This window comes from Urocitellus parryii, chromosome 1, assembly GCF_045843805.1.
Source record: "Urocitellus parryii isolate mUroPar1 chromosome 1, mUroPar1.hap1, whole genome shotgun sequence".
Classification (NCBI taxonomy): Eukaryota; Metazoa; Chordata; class Mammalia; order Rodentia; family Sciuridae; genus Urocitellus; species Urocitellus parryii.
In genome coordinates, this window is record NC_135531.1 from 193,976,447 (window position 1) to 193,998,573 (window position 22,127).

The 22,127-nt window shown below is 33.8% G+C and overlaps 1 protein-coding gene across 1 annotated transcript in view; it reads left to right on the forward strand.

The window, feature by feature from the left end:
* Thsd7b (thrombospondin type 1 domain containing 7B) overlaps positions 1–22,127 on the forward strand; it is a 932,734-nt gene that overhangs the window by 845,355 nt on the left and 65,252 nt on the right. The window contains exon 17 of the mRNA XM_077798343.1: positions 494–644. Within this exon, the coding sequence (XP_077654469.1) occupies positions 494–644 (151 nt within the window). The remainder of the gene's footprint in view (positions 1–493; positions 645–22,127) is intronic.

The following is a 22,127-nucleotide window of genomic DNA, read 5'->3' on the forward strand; positions in this document are numbered from 1 at the left end:
GATTTTCATATTACTTTCCTATTACCTTAAATGTGTGGGACAAAGATTAGGGAGGTTTGGCAAATATATTTGGAAACTTCTAGGAAATCCACAGGAAGTACGAAGGCTCTGGTTATTACAAAGTGATGGATTTACTCAGAAAAGCCTTCAGGATTCATTACAGTAAAAGGCATATTCCCTCAGTGCTAGACCTGAGTAAATATATTCTGGGTCTCTTGAGACTGGGAGTTCTTCAAGGATAACCACCTTCTGTAATCTTTCCATTTTTCTTTCTCGCTCTGCTAAATAAAGAGTCCTGTACTGAGTTATTGCTCAATAAAGGACCACTGACTAAGGAAGGAAAGTTTTTTTTTTTTGCTTAGCTTTTCTGTTAACCTTTTTTCTTTAATATACGTATCTTTGAAGGGTCAGTAGCTATGACACATCATAAGTGTTTTAAATTGACGCTCTACTCTTTTAAGCAATCAAGCTATCTTGTGGTCTTGCCTAACAGGTGTGTGAATACAGCTGATAGTGAAGGTGGAGCTGTGGACAGTACCCTGTGCAACCGTGATGAAACACCCCTGGAAACTCAGCCCTGTTCCCTCCTGTGCCCTAGTGAATGTGTCATGTCTGAATGGGGAACATGGAACAAATGCCCACAGGTAATTTTCCTTTCTTTGTCCGTGCCCTAATTCTCCAGTGCTGCCCTTGCTGTTGTTCTTTGTATATTCACAGTGCTGCTTTACAAGCCATTCTTCTAGTAACATGGGAAAATAATTTTTTTCCTGGGAACACCAAAAAGAGAGAGAGAAAAAAAATTTGCAAGTGATGCTGAGCAATTTAAAATGCCATTGCTTCTTTTGAGGCTTTTTTCTTGGGAACATGAACAAGGAAAATGAGCCTATGATAATCACAGTAGAATCTGACTGTATGCCCATTGTTAAAAGGGTCTTCTCTAGCACCAAAATGATTCTCATTATAATCTCTTGGTTCTGTTCCATTTTTATTCTGGTGGAATCAATTATATTTTAAGAGCTCAACTCCGCTGTGCCATTTTTCTTCTGTTAGTGATGATCTGTTTCTGCCTTAGCTGTTTTTCAAAGAGAAAGTCTTCTTTTACTATGTTCCTACTTCTTCCAAAGCTGACCCCTTCCCCCCCCCAAAAAAAACCACTTAAATTGAAAGCATTTGCTTGTATTCTTTTTATTGAAATTGAAACAAAAGGAAAATGACAAAATAAATATTCTTCGAGTAGCATACTTCAACTCGATATTTCAAGAAGATAAATTATGATATTTTAAACTTCCATTTATGCATAAAGTTTGGAAAAAGAAAATGGGGATTATCAACATATTGTATGAGTTCTAATATTAAGAAGTAAAGAATAGAATAAATTGAATTCAACTGTCATACTGACAATTTGTGGAAAGATAATGGAAATATTTTTAATGACAATGAAGAAGTTTAATTAAATGTAGAGGTCATGATCTTTCTCAATTTTTATTGTAACTTATCGAAAATTGCATTAAGGGTAGTCACTTTGCAATGAAACTGTTGCTCTCTCAAGTCAACGTCTCTGACCACTGAGCTAAAATTTTCATTGAAGGGACATTTGCATAAGATTGTGATGACTCAGAAATCTGCATTTGCTTCTTTGGGGTGGCTATTTTCTTTAAGATTTATTTTCCCACATACAATGATTCTATTTTTGGACCGTTTAGAAGTTGCAAAAAAGTCTTAACCTCCTTTCATGTATCTGGAAGATGACAATTATTCCCATGTCAACATAACATGAGAGGGTTGTTCCTTCAACTCCTTGTGGACTTTCAAAATTACATAATAATAAGAAGAATAACAGCTCTGACAACAATAACAGTAACTTTCACTGAGTATGTCTTATGTGACCAATACAGTGCTGAAACTATGCAAGGCTGTTTCCTAACAACACACTATGAAGAGGTTGGAACACTTGTTCATGGTCATTCTCGTCTGTCTGACCACATTGGGCTCATTCTCCAGTGTAAATAGGACTTCAAAATAGAATGAGAGAGAGACGACTTGATAATTTTCCCTGTATCTAGATATGTTGCATAATTTTGACATGTTTCCAGGTCTTGGCATAATGCCCTGAAATCACAGGAGCATGATCAGTGCTTGACAAAGATGATGATCACAGGAAAGGCTGAATCTCTGTGCCTAAAGTTCAACTGGCCTTTGATGTGTATTTCTTACAAAAAAGGAACAACTATTTAACGATTATTCTCTATACCATGTGCTAATTTAAAGATTGTGTTTACTATTATTTTATTCAATTCTCCCTTGATAGTCTGTAGTGACACTGTGCTAAGGGCATCAATTCACTATGTGCATTCCCTCCTCCTAGGGCAACTCTTTTAAGTTAAAAACATAAATAAGTTTATGATTTTAAGTATGACTGTGGTAAATTACTTAAACTTCTGAGTCAGAGATTCCTTAACTCTAGGAAATGAGGACCATGACAGTTGTTTTTCCAGATTGTTAAAGATTAGAGATAATAAGTATAAAGTGAATAATGGAGCATAACTTGATATAGTATTGATGGAAGAGGAGGAAGAGGACAACTATGATGAATAAAATAAGACCAAAGCTTCCCCTTAACATTATTTACAATGTGTTTGTAAAACAAGAGACAGATAGCAGTACAGTTTTAAGCTGTACAGAAAATATCCACCCCCAAAGTTATTACTTGATCTACAGAAATAAAATGTCACTTTCCTTAGTGAAATATGACTTTTGTCTAATTTGATAGTAGTCCCCCTAGATAAGGCCTTAGATAACTACTTTTGAATGACTAGGTTACTGACCTGAAAGTTCCTACCAATTGCAAACAGTTTAGAAGAACAAACAAGGCCAAAGATATCAAAAATTGTAGAGAGAGCATTTTAAAACTGTACAGGGAAGAACTGGAGATTATAAATGAATCAAGCAGAGCCAAACACAATTCAAGGAAGAATTTGAAGAAAATGAAAAGCCTTGTGTTTTATTTATTTCATATTCCGGTTTTTTTTCTTACTCCCATAGCATACAGATGTGTCATTTATATTTTGAGTCCAACTTGCTCACTTTCCTATAATGCTTTACTTTGAAAAGTAGCTTATATAAGAAATTGTATAGACGAAAATTTTCTCAGTAGTATTTACCCTTTAAAGGTAGGCTATGTGTGTATAAATGCACATATGTAGTTACACATACATACAAACATATGTATATACACATATATATATACATACATATATATACATACATATATATATACACATATATAACATAGTTCGTTATTTATTATACAAATTTTTCTAATTTTTACATGTTTTATCCTGATCCTCCATACTTCAAAATAATGCTGATGTGTATTCATAGAGTCATATATTATTCACTATAGTTTATAAATTTCTAGACACAGATGTCTTAGACTATTTGAATCAGTTCAGCCCCTCATATATCTGAAGGAATATCTGATTTACTTCATTTATGTTACAAATCCCTACAAAAGTTTTCCATTGAGAAATATAGGTTTTATATTTATGGCTCTCTCTGGAAGTTTGCCAAAGGAATTCCTTAAACAATAATATTGATAGAAGAAAGGAAAGAAAGTCTTGGAAATGAATTTCCAAATTGCTGTGTATTTTTCAGAAGCAAGACTTTGAAAGGCTTCTCTAGAATGTTGACTTAGGTCTAGCAAACCTATTTGAACTATAATTGATTTGCTTCTCACTGAGTGCCTCAGGGGAAGGCTGGAACTAGCTAGGTATCCCCTCAGACAGTGGATTCATTGGAGAGTTCTCTAGATAAAACCTCATCATCAAACAGTCACTTGAATTTTTATGTTGTCACCAGAACAATACCTAAAGAAGGATCACAAAGGAAAACTTAGCAAAGAAACTACATAGGACTTAGGCAGGCTAGAACTTGGATTTTATCAGTATAATAGTAGTATAATAAGTTCTTTCCTCCCCATTTCTCATAGTCTTACTATTGTGCTTCCAAAACACACCTTATTTCTATACTTCATCCTTTTTTCCAACTCTTTACGTGTACAGGATCCTCTAGTGAAGCCAGTGCAGAATGCTGTCAATATTCCTTCAGGCAGAGATTGCTTTAAAAGAGAAGGAGAATTGCAATGCCAGTTTTTTAAGTGATCCATAATTAAGCATTTGGATTTAACAAGAACTTTTTTCATGGTGCCCCAGCATTATTTTAGGGAAGGGCTGTAAGCCAGTGACATTTTGCTATTGATGACTCAGTGTTTTCAGCACTTAGTGCTACTTCTCTAAGTTTGATGTCAAAGAAATTTGTCCCAATACTTAATGCCAGCGCTCAGCTTCAAGCACATACTCAACCTCTCCTAGCAGTCTCTAACAAGCAGAGGGCAACCTGGATTTACTCCTAGGGGACATGTCTGATGGTAAAGACCCTCAAAATTTCTAATGTTTTGTCTCCCAGCTGAAAGCCAGAGGAGGAGAATGTTGATTATTTGCTATAATCTGGACTGTAAATTCTGGTTCCTTTTGCTAAATTGGTATTGGTGCTTGTAAGAATATGATCGTTCACTGTGCTGGGGTTTACCGAGGAGTATTGTACCCAGTGTGCAGAAGATTTAATACCACTTAGAGCAGTCTTATTTCCAGGACCACATGAGGCATTGCAGGAAGGGTGCCTGTTTCATGCATTGGTGCAAAAAATGAAAATAGGATAAAGGCAGTCCCTGGGCTGCTCCAGTTTTTTAAATTTCATATGCTTTTTTTATCAATCTTTCTCATACATTCTGATTACTTTGATTCTCAATATTATCAATTTGGAGTACAAAATATAGGTTCCATTGATCTCAGTCTTCTTCTTTCTCCTCTCCCTCTCTACCTCTTTTTCTATTTCTGTTTTATAATAGAAATTCTCAGTTAAAACAGCAGTACAATAAGTTTACTCCTCTCCATTTCTCATCCTTTTGTTTCCCTGTGGTTTTACATCCGCATATTCAACCAACTGTGAATCAAAAGTATTTGAAGAAAAAAAGTATCTATATTGAATATATATAGACTTTATTTATTCCTATTGTTCCCAAACAATGCAGTATAACAACTATTTATATAGTGTTTACATTGTATTAGGTATTATAGTGTTCTAGAGGTGATTTAAAGCATTCAGGAAGATGTGTGTAGATTACATGAAAATACTATACCATTTTTTAATAAGGCACTTAGGACTCCATGGATTTCTGTATGCATAAAGGTGGAAGGTTCTGGAACCAATCCCTAGCAAAACCCACAGATACTCTATATCCCACATTTGATGTCATTTCATTCATAAAGATTTCTTTCTTCCTGAGAGATGATTAATCACAACTGAATATAACTAAAATATTTTTACACTTTATAAAAATTTAAAAGTATGATTCTCATACAAAGTGTCACAAGTTAATTGACTTACTAATCATTAAACCTGTGTGATTATAAGGCCAGTTCAAAGACAATTGGATGTAGGGGTTCTGTGTTTGGTGTTGGGGTTCCTGATGACTTCATGGCTGAGGCATGCTTGGTGCCTGGGAAAGTTTCTGTGCAAAGGCATAGGAAGCCTGGTTGGTATGGTAATACCCTCCATGCTAGAGTCTTATCAGCTTTGACCTTAATCTTAGGCACATAACTTCTGGGAATAAAGGAACTTGCTTGCTTGATAACTCAATGTTTCACCAAGCTCTGGTGCTCTTGGATCTGCCTGCCTAACAGTAACTTCAGACAATGGACTTTCTTGAGAACTGCACAAAGCTCCTGACATTGCATATTGTAACTGTGAAATGTAACTGCAGAATAAGCAACCTTACTGATACTCTAAACAATAATGTAGTTATGGTACTAATGATCTAACGTAACCTATTAGTATAAATAAACGGGGGCCACTTGGACAAAGAGCCACTCTGCCACCTTCCCTTCCTCTGCACCTTATCTGTCTCCTCTTTATTGTTATTATTTTTTACAATTGGAGAGGACAGAGAGCATTCACTTCTAGCAGTTATGGAATATAACTGGACTTGTTTGTGTTGGATTGGATTTATGCTACTATTGTGAACAACTTTAAAAAGGATAAAACAACATTGGATGTTAGACAGCAGTGATCATGAGATGGTGATCCTTGAGAGACAATAGCCAAATGAGATGAGCCTTACAATCACTAAGGTTTTCTGACAAGAGGCAACTTTCTAAAAGTTATGCAGGGAGTGTGATTCTGCCAAGAACATGGCACCCATCCACAAAGTCTGAGTGATGGAGGAAGTAGAAACCTGAATGCCAAAATGCTGAACAAGAAGGAGCAAAACACAAGGAAAAAAAATCTAGATATATGCACAGTGATTCCCTTGAATTCTTGACTAAATATTAACTTGCATGCAGTGAAACTCCCCAGCATAAGCAAACATTGATTTCTGGGGAATTGCAAGAAATACCCATTGCAAAGTGCATACAAGTCTAGGAGACATTTTAATTCTATGTAGTGTGGTAGAGATAACTCCTTCAACCCCCACCAGGCCATTTGATAATGACCTAATAAGACTTGTGCATTAGAAGGAGGGCTACCATAGTATACCTTAGCATTTTCCCAATGAAGTTTAAACCCAAACCTCAGAAGACTCAAACTGATCCAATAAGTAACTGCAGATTTCTAAAACAAATGTCAACACACTCAAATGGAAGATAAACCCCAAACATTCAGTAGTGTCTAGGAATGGTTGATGATGCAGCATAATATCGAAATCAGTTATCACTCAGCAATGTTTTCTAAATACTTATTTATTCTACTAGTAGCTATTAGTTTGTATTTTTAGATTTTCCTTATACTTATATCATTGGATTGGATGAGGGCCTTTCACACTGGGAAGGGCAATCTGCTATACTCAGTCTACAGAGTGAAATGTTAATCTGATATAAATTATTTTTATATTATAAAAATTATATGATATTGTGTCATGATGTTTTTGATATTTATCTTTTCTAGATATACTTTATTAGAAGAACTTTTCAAATGGTACAAAATCAAATAAAAACCATGTCTGTCTTTATCCTCATTTCAATCAGAATATGATGCTTGATAATGTGCTTAAGACATATTCTTTTTTAAAAATTTATTGTATTTGTTTTAATTAGTTTAATTGTTTTAATCAGTAGACTGCATTATGCACTTTGATATATCATACATAGATGGGATATAATTGCTCATTTTTCTGAGTGTACATGTTACAGAATCATATTGGTCATGAGTCACATATATACATACAGTAATAATGTCTGTTTCATTCTACTAGTTTTCCTATCCCCACATCCCCCCAATCACTTCCATTTACTGGAAAATTACATAAATTTTACTCTTATTTAAAGCTGAACATATTCTTTTTATTTCTCATTTTTGTTTAAAAATTTCATTGACTTTTATATACGTGTGTGTGTGCTCAGAAATGATTACCCAGTTGTATCAAATGCTTTGTAGAATTACTGATATACTTGTTGGTGTTTGTTTTTTTATAAAATTATAATTTTAAAGTAGGTCTTCCAATTTTGAAATATGCATTTATCCTTTAAAGTGAATTTTAATTTAAATTATAATAAACTCTATGTTAAATATCATTATTATATTTAATTGTACTTTAAAGAAAAAACAATACCAAATATTTATTACTTTTTTATTTTATCAATATTTTGTTTGGAAAGAGATTTTACCTCTTGTTTTTTTTAATATATTTTCTTTCTTTTTTAATTATGAAAGACCTTAAGCATACAGAAAAGTACACATAATAATATAAATAAAACCTTACAACTTGTATCTTTGTAAGATCTTAACCACTTACATACTTCATTTTTCAAGTCAATACTTCTTTTATGTACATAACTTTGTAAAATGTTGTGAGCTTCTTCACATAGGAATTTGCATTAAGTTTATACTTAGACATGCCTGTTTTCAACGGCACTGTTGTAAATGTTATTGCTGGCATGGTGACATAATACTGGGTTATTATTTTTGTTTTTGTTTTTTAGATTTCTACTCACTTCACTAGACTTATAATTTCTTTTGTACATCCTGTGTTTGGGGTCCTGGTATTTTAAGGGACACAATTACATTATCTGAAATGATTAATGTGTTTTATTTTGATGTGTATGAGTCAGTTTTTTTTGTCATCCCTCACTTAGTTTGGTAAACAACAGCCATGACTCTTAGATACTCTGATCATTGGCCATCCTGGTGCATCCCTGAATTTCCCAACAATGCCAAGTGATTCACAAATATTAAAACTGATTTTTTTTGGCTTCAAAGAGCAAAAGACTAAGACCTAAACTGCCACTTGTATTAAAGAGTATCGAAAATCAAGGTGATATTCTTGACTTTCGAGTCCTTATTTTTCTTCGAGGGTTCTCCTGATTTTCTCCTTTGTTATCAGGACCCATGTTTCACTTTGCATGTCTGAGCTGTGCTTCTGTTATTTCTTTGTGCAAGTCCTGGGAAGACCTAGATCAATGACTGAGCGATTTATCATGGCAAATACTTGGCAAAACTTTTTTTTTTTAGTTGTAGATGAATACAATACCTTTATTTTATTTATTTTATTTTTATGGAGTGCTGAGGATTGAACCCACTGCCTCCCATGTGCTAGGTAAGCATTCTACCCCTGAGCCACAAACCCAGCCCACTTGGAAAAACTTTTTAATGTAAGCAGCTAATATAAGATACAGCAATGTGGGACATATGCTGTTCATTTTCCTTTATATGTATGTTTTATATAACTTTACTAATCTTTTTGTTCATTTTTTCTCTGTTCCTGTCTTATAATAATGACTTCCTATTACAAATGTAGATTAACTTTCTAAGTTATTCACAGGAGACTTTAAATTTTATTTTAATTGTTATCACTGGTATTTGTTTTATTTTATACTATTGAAAAAGGATCGGGGTGTGGTTGTAGCTCAGTGGTAGAGTGCTTGCCTAGCCTGTGTAAAGCAATGGACTTAATCTTCAGCACCACATAAAAATAAATAAAGGCCTTATATCCATATACAACTAAAAAAAAATTTAAAAAAGAGAAAAAGGATCATTGACATTTCTACTATTTCCAGTGGCTTTATAGATATGCCTTATATTTGTATATTGGTTATATTAATTTTTTTATTAAAAACTCTGAATATATACTTCTCTGCATGTAAATCTATAAACAAAATATTATGATCTTAAGTTATGAATATAATTATCAATTATTAAGTCATATCAAAGATTTTTAGCAAAGATGGCTAATATAAAAACTTTCAAAATATGGAGTTCATTGATTAATACACAGGCATATACTCATTGTAATAGACATTAAATACTCAAGAAAATATAAAATCATGCTATATGTATAGAAATAAATATGTTATTATCATAGTTATGAAAATGGCTAGGTCAGTCATGGTTGCCTGTAATGTATAAATTCCCATTCTAGCAGATCTCAGCCTGTCCACAGTTCTATCTCTGAAAATGACTATGGGCTGATTCTTATTGTGACCATCATGGCTGAGTGTATCCCACATTTTTAGTTTATGCACACAATTCCTCACCCAAATTTAGCCACTATTTATACTCTGTTAAGCCTATTAATCTTTCCTCCTCGAACTTCATGAGTTAGCAAATACAATATCTACCCTTTTGTATCTGATGTTATTAGCTCAGCGTTATGTCTTGAACTTCATACAGAAGGATCCACATAGTTTTTTTATATTTAATTGTTTTTGTTCAAGATAACATTTTTCAGATTTATGAGTGCTGTTTGGAAAGCCAATAGATTGTTCCTTTTGGCACTTAATAGTATGCATGATAGGACTACAGCATCATTTATTTATGTATTCTCTTGTTAAAGGACATTTGGGTCATTTTCAGTTTAAGGTCAGTATGAACATAGCTATTATAAACTTTCTTTAGGAGTCATTTTGTGAACAGGTACCCTCATTTCTGTTTTTTTAAAGAGTATAATTCAGTGGCATTTAGTACATTCAGAATGTTGAATTACAAGAGTGATGACAAAACATTTTCATTACTTCAAAAGGGACTTTATACACATTAAATTGTTGGTCTGTATCCCCTCCTTCACCTAGCCCCTAATAACCACCAATCTATGTTCTAAGAATGTACCTATTTTGAATATTTCACTTAAATAGAATGATACAATATGTGATATTTTGTACCTGGCTTCTTATATTTAACATGTTTTTGAGGTTCATCTACACTGTAACATGTATCAATACTTCATTTTATTACTGAATAATACACTCATTTGTTTCAAGCACATATTTAGTAACTGGGATAGGTCCATTCAGGCAGTTGTAGATTTATTTTTAGAAATTCCAAACAGTTTTAGAAGTTATAGTACCATTTTTTACTATTTTCAATTATAATACAAGCTCATCAACATTTGGTGCTTTCAAGTTATTTTTCCCCTCCCCCTCCCCTCCCCCTCCCCTCCTCCTCCTCTCCTCCTCCTCTTCTTCCTCCTCCTCCTCCTCCTTCTTCTTCTTCTTCTGTTAAATTTGAGCTATTCTGTTGGGTGTGTAGTAATATCTCATTGTGATTTTCATTTCCATTTCTGTCACAATCAGTAATGTTGGATAACTTTTCATTGGCTTATAGGCATTAGGATATCTTATTAAATAGGTTGATTGGTCAAGTCATTTGCCAATTTTTTGATAAATTCTTTTTTAAATTATTGGTTAAGAAAGTTCTGCATGTATTCTGGATGTCAAACATATACAATGTTAATATTTTTCTCAATATCTAGCTTATCATTTTACTTTGCTTATAATATTTTTGTTTTAGTAGAGGATTTTAGTTTTATTGATAGTATATTGCTTTATTTTATGGTTAATATAAATTCTGTCCTAAAAATGTTTTTCTAAACCAAAGCCATAAGATCATTTTACTAAATTTTCTCTTAATAGTATTGTAGGTATAATTTTCACATTTAGGTATATGGCCCATCTCAAATAAGTTTTTTTGTGTAATGGTTTAATAGTGATTGAGTTCTTCCAAAGATGTTTCCTGAACTAATAATTCAGTTCAAATTATTTATTAAAGAAGTGTTAAGAGTTCTCAGAAGAAAGAATAAGGTATTAGATAAGCAGATTTGAAAAGGGAAAGAAGCCAAGCAAGGATGCCATTTCAAAGGAAGTACTAAACTAAACTTCATCTTAAAAGAATCTCTAGCGCTTAATTGTACCACAGAGATATCCTTTTTTGAGGCAAAGAATCTGAACTAGTCTCCTATCACTCGTAACTCAATAGCCATTAGCTACCTGGAAGTAGGAAGAAGAGCTCTTAAATTCTCTAGGTGCTTTTGGTTCACCTGAGAGTTTTGGAAATGTGAGATAAGTTCCCAAGGGCAATCACTGGAGTGTCTCTGGTGCAAGTTATTAACAGCAAACCTTGGAGAAAAGATAAGATGGGGCTGTTAAAAAAATCCAAAGCAATATGGATGGAACACCAGGAGTATGAGGAGTATGTGCTATAGGATTAATGCTACTCATTCCCATGTAGATAACCAGTATCTCCAGCATCATTTGACAAGATCTTAAGACTGCATGCTTGCTTCACAGACCATCGAGTGTAGTTATGTGCATTCTCTCTCTAGACTGTCTATTCAAATCCTATGATCTCTGTAGCTATCCACATACTGATATCACATTGTCTTAATTATTATAGGTTTAGAACAAAGTCTCAAAATCTAATGTAAATCATTCGGTATTTTAATTCTTCAGAAATGTCTTAGCTATTGCATTTCTTATAAATTTTAGAATTGAGTTGACAATTTCTTAGAAAAATCCTGCTGTGATTTTGTTGATATCATATGGAATCTATAGATCAATTTGGAGAGGACCATTATCTTAAGAATTGTCTCCTATCCATTAACATAATATCTCTCTCCATTGTTAAGGTTTTCTTTAATTCCTTTTAGCAATGTTTTCTAGTTTTTTAACATAGACATCTTACACATCTTATTACTGTGTTTTTATGTTTTTAATATTGCTGCAAGTTGTTTTTTCTATTTTCATTTTCCTATTGTTGGTTGTTACTGTGCAGATATTCAATTAATTTTAAATATTAACTTTATATGCTACAGCTATGATAAATTTGCTAATTTTTTCCATCTTGATAATATGGAAAATATTACTCCTTCATGATGTATAACGTATATTATGTCCTCAAAAAACCCAAATCCTCCTCCTTGTCATGTTTGTTTTTAATCTATATCTTCCAATGTGACAATATTTAATTACGTGAAAATGCTACACTGACTTCTTTTATTTTTAGTCTCTCAACACTTCTACTTTCTTTGTCATATTTTCTCATGGACTATAACATGAGTGGATTGCTGTAGAGGTTTTTAAGCCTCAACATGCTTTCTATCATATTTCTAGTACATGACCAACTAGAAAGCTCTAAGCAGGCACGTTGTAAGAATGAAATAATTAGTATTTTCTCAAAGGGATGAAGTAACTTGTAAAAAAGGCTCTGGTTTCTTATACAGTGGTTGCTTGTATAATTCTAAATCAACTTCTATTTAGTTAAAAATTATTTCAAATATGAATCAAAAAAGTTTAAGTAGAGATTTATATATATATATATATATATATATATATATATATATATATATATTTATTTATTTATTTAGTTTTCACTCTGACACAGAAAATGAACTGTCTTTCAAATGCTAACATCTCTTTTCGTTAGATATCCTCTGGGAGAATCTTATTTTAAAAGTATATTTGTATACAGAAAGCACTCATTTCCTTATGTATCAATGAATATATATGTGTGCTTATATCAATAATGAATGATTTATTAATCACACAAAACTTTATAAAGAATACAATTTATTATAGACTTCTTTAGGCAAAAGTTTTAATTAGATACTTATTTAATATTTTAATTCAACTTATTAAGTATATTTACATGAGCTCATACTAAGTTTGGTATTTTTGAAGGTTTTATTATATCATTCTAATCCTTAAAAACTCAGTATCCTGGTGAAGGATAAAAATATTTGTGCAAGTTTCAAAAACAGTAATACAAAATGTCAAGGGGAGAAATGAATTACAATAGATGGGGTAGAGAGAAAAGATGGGAGGGGAGGGGAGGGGGGATAGTTGAGGATAGGAAAGGTAGCAGAATACAACAGTCACTAATATGGCATTATGTAAAAATGTGGATGTATAACCGATGTGATTCTGCAATTTGTATTTGGGGTAAAAATGGGAGTTCATAACCCACTTGAATCTAATGTATGAAATATGATAGGTCAAGAGCTTTGTAATGTTTTGAACAACCAATAAAAAAATGTCATATGTGTTTCAGCCTTTAAGCCTTTTCTGGAGGAGGGAATAAAAACACCAAGAGATTAAAATAACCATAAGTCAGAGAATAAGGAAAATCGCTGATTAAAGTTTTGTATCTTGCAAGTTTGGAGAACACTTAGAAAATTGCCGAGCACAGGCAAAAACCATGAGCACATGCATTCTCCAGGGACAGGGCTGAAGCTACCTTGTCTGATATGCAGTATGGTTAACAAAATGCAGGAATTTGGTTAAGTAGACATAGACAACAAAAACTTAAACCTTAGATGAAAGATTTGTTTTGGTATTTTCAGTATATAGAATCAATAAGTGTTTTGCAAACTATACACTTCCTAAAAATTTCTATTAGAGATATTCTTTTAATTATACTTCATTTAGCTGTGTGTTTAAACATCATATTCTGATTGCTCCTGAAACCAAAATGTTATAATAATGGTTAGGCTTACTCTGATCAAATATCAAACAGTTATAACAGTGTCACAGCTTTTATCTTACACTGAAAAAGAATGAATTGATTTCAATCAAATTCTTCAGAGCACATACAAAGTGAGTTAATGTGGAGTTGTGCTATGAGTCATATGTGCTATGATATAAGAATAGTTTATTTTTCTTCTTTCTTTTCCCTTTCTTATTCACCTCCTTTCCTCTCACCTTGTTTATTCTTCAAAGTTGATAGTACCACGTGGCTATATTCCATGGTTTAATTATTGAGTGGATTGAGCAGATATTTCCTCCATTGTTTCTGTGCTTTTCAATTATTTTCGAGTTTGAAATGAGATAATGAAACAAGGTGATTATGTACAAATTTAAGATATGCTAGAGAATATGCATTGCCATAAAAATGATAGGCTACGCTCGCAATTGTTCATTCGTTTCATGAACATTTAAGAGACTACTATGTGTTTTTCTTTTAACCAAAAGGAAGAATTTAAACTAGAATTTCTGGTATTCCAGGCTCCAAAGTCATAGATCTGAGGTAATGCAGAGCATGCTTTGAGATAAAGTCAGAGGATTGTATACTGGGTACATTATTGAAATTATATAAAACAAATTACTGTTGCCAAAGACAAAAAAAAATGAAACATGGAAACAGATTGTTGGATATAATCTTTGTTGTAATGACCTTTAAGATCATGAAATTCTGCCTATATTATCAAACACCTGTGTAATTGAGTTATGGTTCCCTGGTCCTAAAACAATATTAGGCCATAAACTCTTCTATGTCCATCAGACCAGAAGGCATGATGTTTTAGTGTTTGCAGACAGGTTTCTTTGTGCTCAGAATACATCCTGGTTTTACAAGCTGGCTTTCAGAATCATTGACCAATGCAAGAATGTCCAGTGGAAAAAAGAGGAGGAAAATGGTTACAATGGTTACTTTTTAAGATGTTATTGTTTGCAGGTATCTTATCATTAGATATCATAGGAAGGAAAAATTCTAGTTCACTGAAGCATTTACATAGAAGTAAGGAAAGACTCAACCAATGGCCATAAAACAGAGAGCATACAATCTGCAATTGGAAGCATCCCAAAGAACCGAGGACATAGGCATGTATTGTTTCAAACACATATTGTAATTCCATTTTGGGAAAACTCAGCTGTCCAAATTTGTAGAAGGAAAATATACTCTGTATTGTGAGCAACCATAATTGTGTATTCCTCACGCACAGTTTTCTGAGGGAAGACCTGCAAAGGAGACACAGTGTTGGTAGATATAGTTTAACTATTTTAAAATAGTGCTACACTGTTAATTGGTAAAAAATTAACTTATTAGAATTGTAATTGCACTATATCTATCTATCTATCTATCTATCTATATATATATATATATATATATATATATATAGAGAGAGAGAGAGAGAGAGAGAGAGAGAGAGTCCTCACTCTTCATACCTGTAATGGTTATTTACCATTTATTCCTCAAAGTGTTTCTGAGAGAAATAGGAGACAGAACACATTAAAGCCCCTGGTAATTCTGCATGGAGCTCTCTCTCCCTGTCTCCTACCTCTCCTACTTCCTCAACTTCTCTCTTCTCTACTCTTATCTTTCCAGCTCTCCTTTCTTTCTCTCCTTCCTCTTCACCCTGCACTTCCTCATATGCAGATTTTTATAAAGAATTCATTTTGTTCTTGATGTAGGTAGAATGCATACTTGGTCAATAACACTGTATGTTTACCACATTTTCCAGAAGTAGACAATATGCATAGCTTCAGAACCTTGAAAGATACCATGCTACCTTATCTGAAAAAAAAAATTAGTCTGGTATCAGGAGTAAAATATAAATTCTTTTTCATGATGTAGCAAAATTTCAACAAGAAAAGTAGATTCTTTAACATGCAGGTTCTTTGTCATTTAGGGTCCAGTCTAAAGTTGTTCCAGACTGTTCACTAATTCGTAGAATAAAGTGCCTACAGGATGACTGGTGAATATTTACATTGGCTTGTACAGGAAGTGAGGATATGAGCATTTATTAGACAGTTATAACTGTTGAAAACCCACTAGAGATGCATTTACTTTAGTTTAAGGGTTGCACATTTCCCTATAAATGGCTTGTTGTGAATAATGTAAATGTGCATCCCTGAGAATAAATTAAATGCATTTCCTGATATTGTTAATGTGTTAGAACAGTTGCAACATAAATCACTTGAATAGCATTTATAGATTACAATACTCTATCTGGGCCAAGCTTGTAAATATCAGTGTAACTCATATTCCATGATTTGCAACCCTCTAAAGAAAACCTTAGAGATTTTTCTCGTGTTTTTTCCCCTCCCTCTCTCTTCTTGTGTGATATCGACAAATATCTAGCTCAAGAAATTCATTTTGAATGCTTTCATAAAGCTTTACTGTTTTAATAGAAATTGCAGGATTTAGTGTAAAACAAGAAGAAACCAAACAAAAGCATATAGAGTGACTGTCACTGCATGTAGTTGGGTCACCATTCATGTGTATTTCTTCCCTTTCTATACTGAGTTATCCTTTTGGAAGGCTCAGGTATTTCCCCCAGGCTTGTGCCCATGCAGGGAGTGACAGTTTCCCAACACTTCTCAGCTTGCAGCTTTCATGTCCTCCTCCTCCTTTTTTTTTTATCTTACCCCCTTCCTCCTTTTCATCCCAACACACACAAAAATCTACATACAAACACAGACAAAAACACTAATTATCTTGTAGGAACCAATTATCTGCTTCAGCCACCAGCAGTTTCATTAGAACTCAGAATATGTCAGAAGCAAAATGAGGATTCAGCTTTGGAAATAATATAGACCATTATTTTCAGTACATATCCCTGAAACCATTCTTCTAAGTAGAAGGGAATTTAAAAACTAACAAAGCAAAACAAAAGCACTGTTTCTCTGTTCTAGCTATTTTGTATACATGATCTCACTTAATACTGACAGTTGAGCATTATTAACACCTTTTCTATTAGTGAGGAAAGGGAAAGATAAAGAAGTGAGATAACTAATCAAATTCCTACTGTTTGAACTTTTGGGGTCAGAATTTGAAATTGAGCCTTATTCCAAAGCCAGCACCTGTATTCTTTCAGTTCCATCTAATTGTTCATAACTGTAGCAAGCTATTTTAATGTAATGAAAAAAAAATTTTATTATGTTGCACTGGGGTTGTAGCTCAGCGGTAGAGGGCTCTCTTAGCACATGAGAGGCCCTGGGTTCAATCCTCAGCACCACATAAAATAAAAAAATAAATGTAATACATCTAACTAAAAGATAAATATTAATAAATATTTTTAAAATAAAATTTATTATGTATATTCAATAGACATAATAAAATTTTACCTCCATTACCTGTGTTTACATTTCCAAATTTTCAGTGGCTGCTTCATCCCCCATATACCTATGTTGCCTTCATTCACCTTTTTCCCCTCGTGTTGGTCCTCTAACTTAGAAAGAATAAACCATGCTGCTAGAGGGGAAGTCATCCAAATCATCCTTCAACACATTGCTTGTTTCCGAGGCTCCATAGAGACCCAGTAGAGAATGCTTGCAAAGTGATGCCACAGATCTGCACCTGCCATCCCTGAAGCCCCAGTTTCAGCTGTCCTCAGCTGTCCACATGCACAATACCTCACGTCTGAGTCTCACTATCATCTATTTTGTGCTCCACCAGTTTTCAATTTGTTTCTCATGGCATTTGATCGAATTGCTCTGACCATCACATAATCAGTGATGAGTTGGACCTTGATGGCTCTTCATTCAGATGATGTTTTGCTGAGCTGTGGTCTTACAGCAGTCAGCATGAGCCCCTCCCCTCCTGGAAGGGTCCCACAAGTACAAAATGGATAGTGTCGCTTTCTTTATAGACTGCTTTGTGTTATTCAAAGTGCTCTAAAACTTACTTCATTGTCTTCACATCATTATGAGTTATATAGAGTGAATCTATGAATAAAGAAACTGGAGGCTCAGGATGTAGTTCAGTGGTAGAGCACTTGCCTGGCATGTGTGAGGACCTGAGTTGGATCCCCAGCATTGCAGAAAAAAAGAAATGTAACTGAGACAGAGAAATAACTCTTGCTTGTAAAGGCAATGACTTCCTTTTATTAAAGAAATAGACCTACCTCTCTGAACAATTACTTCACAATCACAATGTGCTGAAAATAGGGTCTTTAAACCTTTAACTTTTGTTAGGATAATTTAGACATGCCAACATCCAGATCATTGCACAAGTGTAATTAGAAGAATTTAGCCATCTATATATTTTAGAAAGGAGACTGAACATTCATTAGCTTTCATAATAAAGTTATTCCTCTTGGTTTTGAATTAATGCTCATAGAGCAAGTATATGAAGATCACACTTGATGTGGTACATCTAAGATGATATAAAGAAGGTATATCTGGATTTTGGCCTCTGTTCTGCAATTATGCTAACTGAATTTGACAGGTTGCTGACATTATTTGAAGCTTACTTTACTGAAAATCAAAAGTGAATACAATTATTACCTTTTGTAATATCAAATATGATTTTGCTGGAGATTACATGTTTATCTAAATTAGTAATATTGAAAATGAAAAAAACAACAGAACCCAGATTCACTTATAATATGTAATTCCAATTGCTTTTAGCCTTCTGAAAGTAAGTACAGAATTTTTCTTCAAGAAATATGAAAAGAGTGAACATTTTAAGTTTCTAAAATGGTGAATATATAAAATTTAATTTTTTGAAATGACTCAATTTCTTTCTGATCTATATGAGATCTCTTTACTGGTAATGATATTTCATTATTATGGTGGCTATTATTAAAACTTTAGTACCAAACTACTGTGTATTACTAGTTTTGAACTCAGACGTATGATCTATAATCCACTTTACTTGTGATTTCTATTTCATCTCAAGTGTATGTTTCATGTCCAAGAAGAAAAGGGCAGGTTTTCACTTTGAATTTTAAACATGTATTTAGAGTACAGGAAGGTTATCTTACAAGTCCTTCTCTGCATCCTTTTCAACCTCAAAGTTGCTAATATGAAAAAGAATGTGAAAATGCTTTTACCCCATGGCATATCACAGCACTGGTTGCCAGGGAACCTCTGAATAAAATGGCATGTCAAGTGAGTCATAATGGACAGAGTGGTCTTTCTTGATTATTTTCACGCTTTTCAACTTTTCAAAATTAACGCGTTTAATCCTCAGATTTTTAAGATTTTTTATCTGCATTGTGATATACATATTATCTTGAAAAATAACTCTGAATAATTTTAAGCAAATTATAGTTTCTTAATGAATGATGTAATATTTCTGTCCATATTGGATTTCTCTTATCCCATTAGTAATCCATAGTTCTGCATATCTGTCTTTAGGGCTTTTAATTTTTAAGTTAATATATTTATTATATGGCTATAATAAATAGAAAAATAATAATAATAATTCTGAAATTTCAGATGAAAGTCCTATGGTGTTTTTACCTATAAATTTGCTTATTAGAATAGATTTTATAGAGATCATTTTCCCACCTCTCATATTTTTTTTTCTTTAGGTTTCCAAATAAAATTACCTTTTCAATTCCTTATGTGCTAATTTCCATGTCGAAAGACAGTTGTTAAGTACATAGCAACGCTGAGTGAACAATTGTGTGAAATCAGTTTGAGATTTAAAATCAGCTTAAATGCACTATAGTCTCTTCTCCTTTCGTGTTGCAGAAACTGGGCCACTGGCATTTAGGGCAAGTTATTTAACCTCAGTAAGTCAGAGAAATGGGAATAATAGTCTACTACTCCAAAATTGGTATGGGGATTACACATATAAACCATTTAGCAGGGTGTCTGGTGCATTAGTACTAGAATAAATTTTAAATATTATCTTCTAAGCCAATATTAAGTGATTGGTATGTGACAGATGTTCTTTTAGGCCCTGGCATGAAAATGCTGAGGACTCCTTGACCTTAAGGAACCTAGAGTCTAACAAGGAATGCAGAAAACTCCAAAGCAATTTCTACAGAGTAGTAGGTGTTAGAAGAAAGAAAGCTAAGGTTATCAAGAAAGGAAGCATTTGTACTTTTGTTTTGTGTTGTTATTTTTGTGGTACTGGGGGTCAAACCCAGGGCCTTGTGCATTCTAGGCAAGCATTCAACCACTGAGCTACGTTGTCAGCCCAAGAGAACTTATATACATTGGCACATTTCTCAACCCCTGAGAGGACCAGAGAAGTTCTTCAGGAAGAGAATAAAAGTCGCCTGGAAAACTAAGAGATTAATAAGTGTTTGTTAGACAAATGGAGTAGAGATAGAAAGAGACAAGAGGGAAAAAGAGTGGGAATCCAGAGTGGCTGTGTAACCAGAAAGAATGGACCAGATCAGAGTTCATTCAGGACCTCTGTGTTGTCAGCCTCATGGGCACAACTGAATATCACTTCTCCCAGGAGCAGATCAGGTGGCTCTCACCAACCAGGGTTGATATTCTTCTGAGAGGGAAGGGACCCAAAATTCTGTGGTGAGGCATCATAGGTAAAGGCAAAGATATTCTAGATGCACTGTTTGGCCCATTTCCGTTGGTTTATGGAGGAGCATGGAAATGGAGGAGACACAAACATTAAAACAAAAATGTTACTCAAAGTGTTCCCTTCATCTTTCTGTACCTGGAAAGAGCTCTAGAACTCACACACTGATGGAAGAGGCCAACATTTTTGTCCTGGGATTCTCATTTGAGATAGCACTCTGGATCCCCTCACAGGCCAGGTGACCTAATGTGATTTATTGAACACTTTGACTTGCCTTTCTATTTGGTCCTTGAATGACTGGAGCTTAGAGTGAAGGAAAAGAAATAAGGATCAGATGGGCAGGAGAATGAGGAGGAGTAAAGGAGAGAGAGGGAAAGTGACTGAGATAGAAATTAAGGGTGTTGTTTACCCTGAGTTCAAATAGCAATTGCTTCATAAGGACCCTCTAGGTAGACTATGGAGAATTATGAGTGTATGCTTCATTTATGTTCATCAGTGTCTATGTTCTGGTGCCATTTATACATCTCTCTTAGTGAAAAGAAAATCTTCCCAAATAAACTCAAAATATACGTAAATTTTGTAGATCAAGGTTTTAAGTTTACTACATATGCTTTCCCTCTCTCTTCCTCCCTACCTGCCTCTCCACAATGGATATATGTATGTATGTGTGTGTGTGTGTGTGTGTAATATGTGTATATAGACATATACACATGCACGCTATTGTTTTTTCTGAACCATTTGTGTATTGCAGGCATTATCCCTTTTGCTCTTTAATGTTGATAATTTATCATGTACTCCTATGTACAAGAATATTCTCTGCTAATTACAGCAGAGTTAAGACAGTCAAGGAACATACCATTATTACAATGCTTAAAATTAACCTGTAGGCCATATTTTTATGTTCTCAATGCCCTTAATAATGTCTAGTCCAGTAATTGTAGTTTTTGATTATAGAATCTAAACCCTATTGCATTTAATAATCATGGATCTATAATCTCTTCACTTTTTCTTTCTCTTTCAGAAAAAAATAATGGCTTTTTTTTAAGAATTCAGACCAATATTTTGGCCTATTGCTAGATCATATGCCTGATTTCATTCCCACGCTCCAACAGTAATATAACTAGGGGACAACCTCGAATTCTGTGATTAGATGTGTCATGTGTCACTCAAATATTCAAAGGGCTGTAATTTGATTGTGAATATGTACCTTCACAGCTCCTTTGTGTCATAAAATGCCAGTGGGGATGTCCTTATCCATTATAAAATTTTGCCTCAAACATCTTAGCTAAGCAAAACCCTACTGATATTTATGGACTATGCTAACTTCCTCTTAACCGCAGGCGAGTAAACCTTTACAAGGAATGTTATATCATCTTGATGATGTCGTAGCTTCTGTGCCTGTTCTTGTCAGTCCTATTATATGGGACTTCTTCCAATTAGTTCTCTAAGTATGACAAGTCAGACCCCTGGATGGGGTGCATCTTTTATGAGCTGTGGGTTTCTCAGCAAGCCTCTATTCATTGCCCTATACTTAGCTTGTCTCTCCCATTCTGGAATCTGATTGATGTAGCTATTTGGTTAGCTTATAAACTGTGCTTCCTTGTCTCTAGTCTTTCTCTGTTCTATCCTCAATTACCATGAACATCCTAAATACTTTCCAGGATACAGTGGTAGTAGCAGTTACAATAATTTCAGTCATGACACAAGTCTTGGGTGAACTGATTTATCCACTATGTGTATCTCAACAGAGTGGCACCACAATAAGTACAAGAACTAAAAATACTTAGGAGCAAATTAGCCCTCCCTGA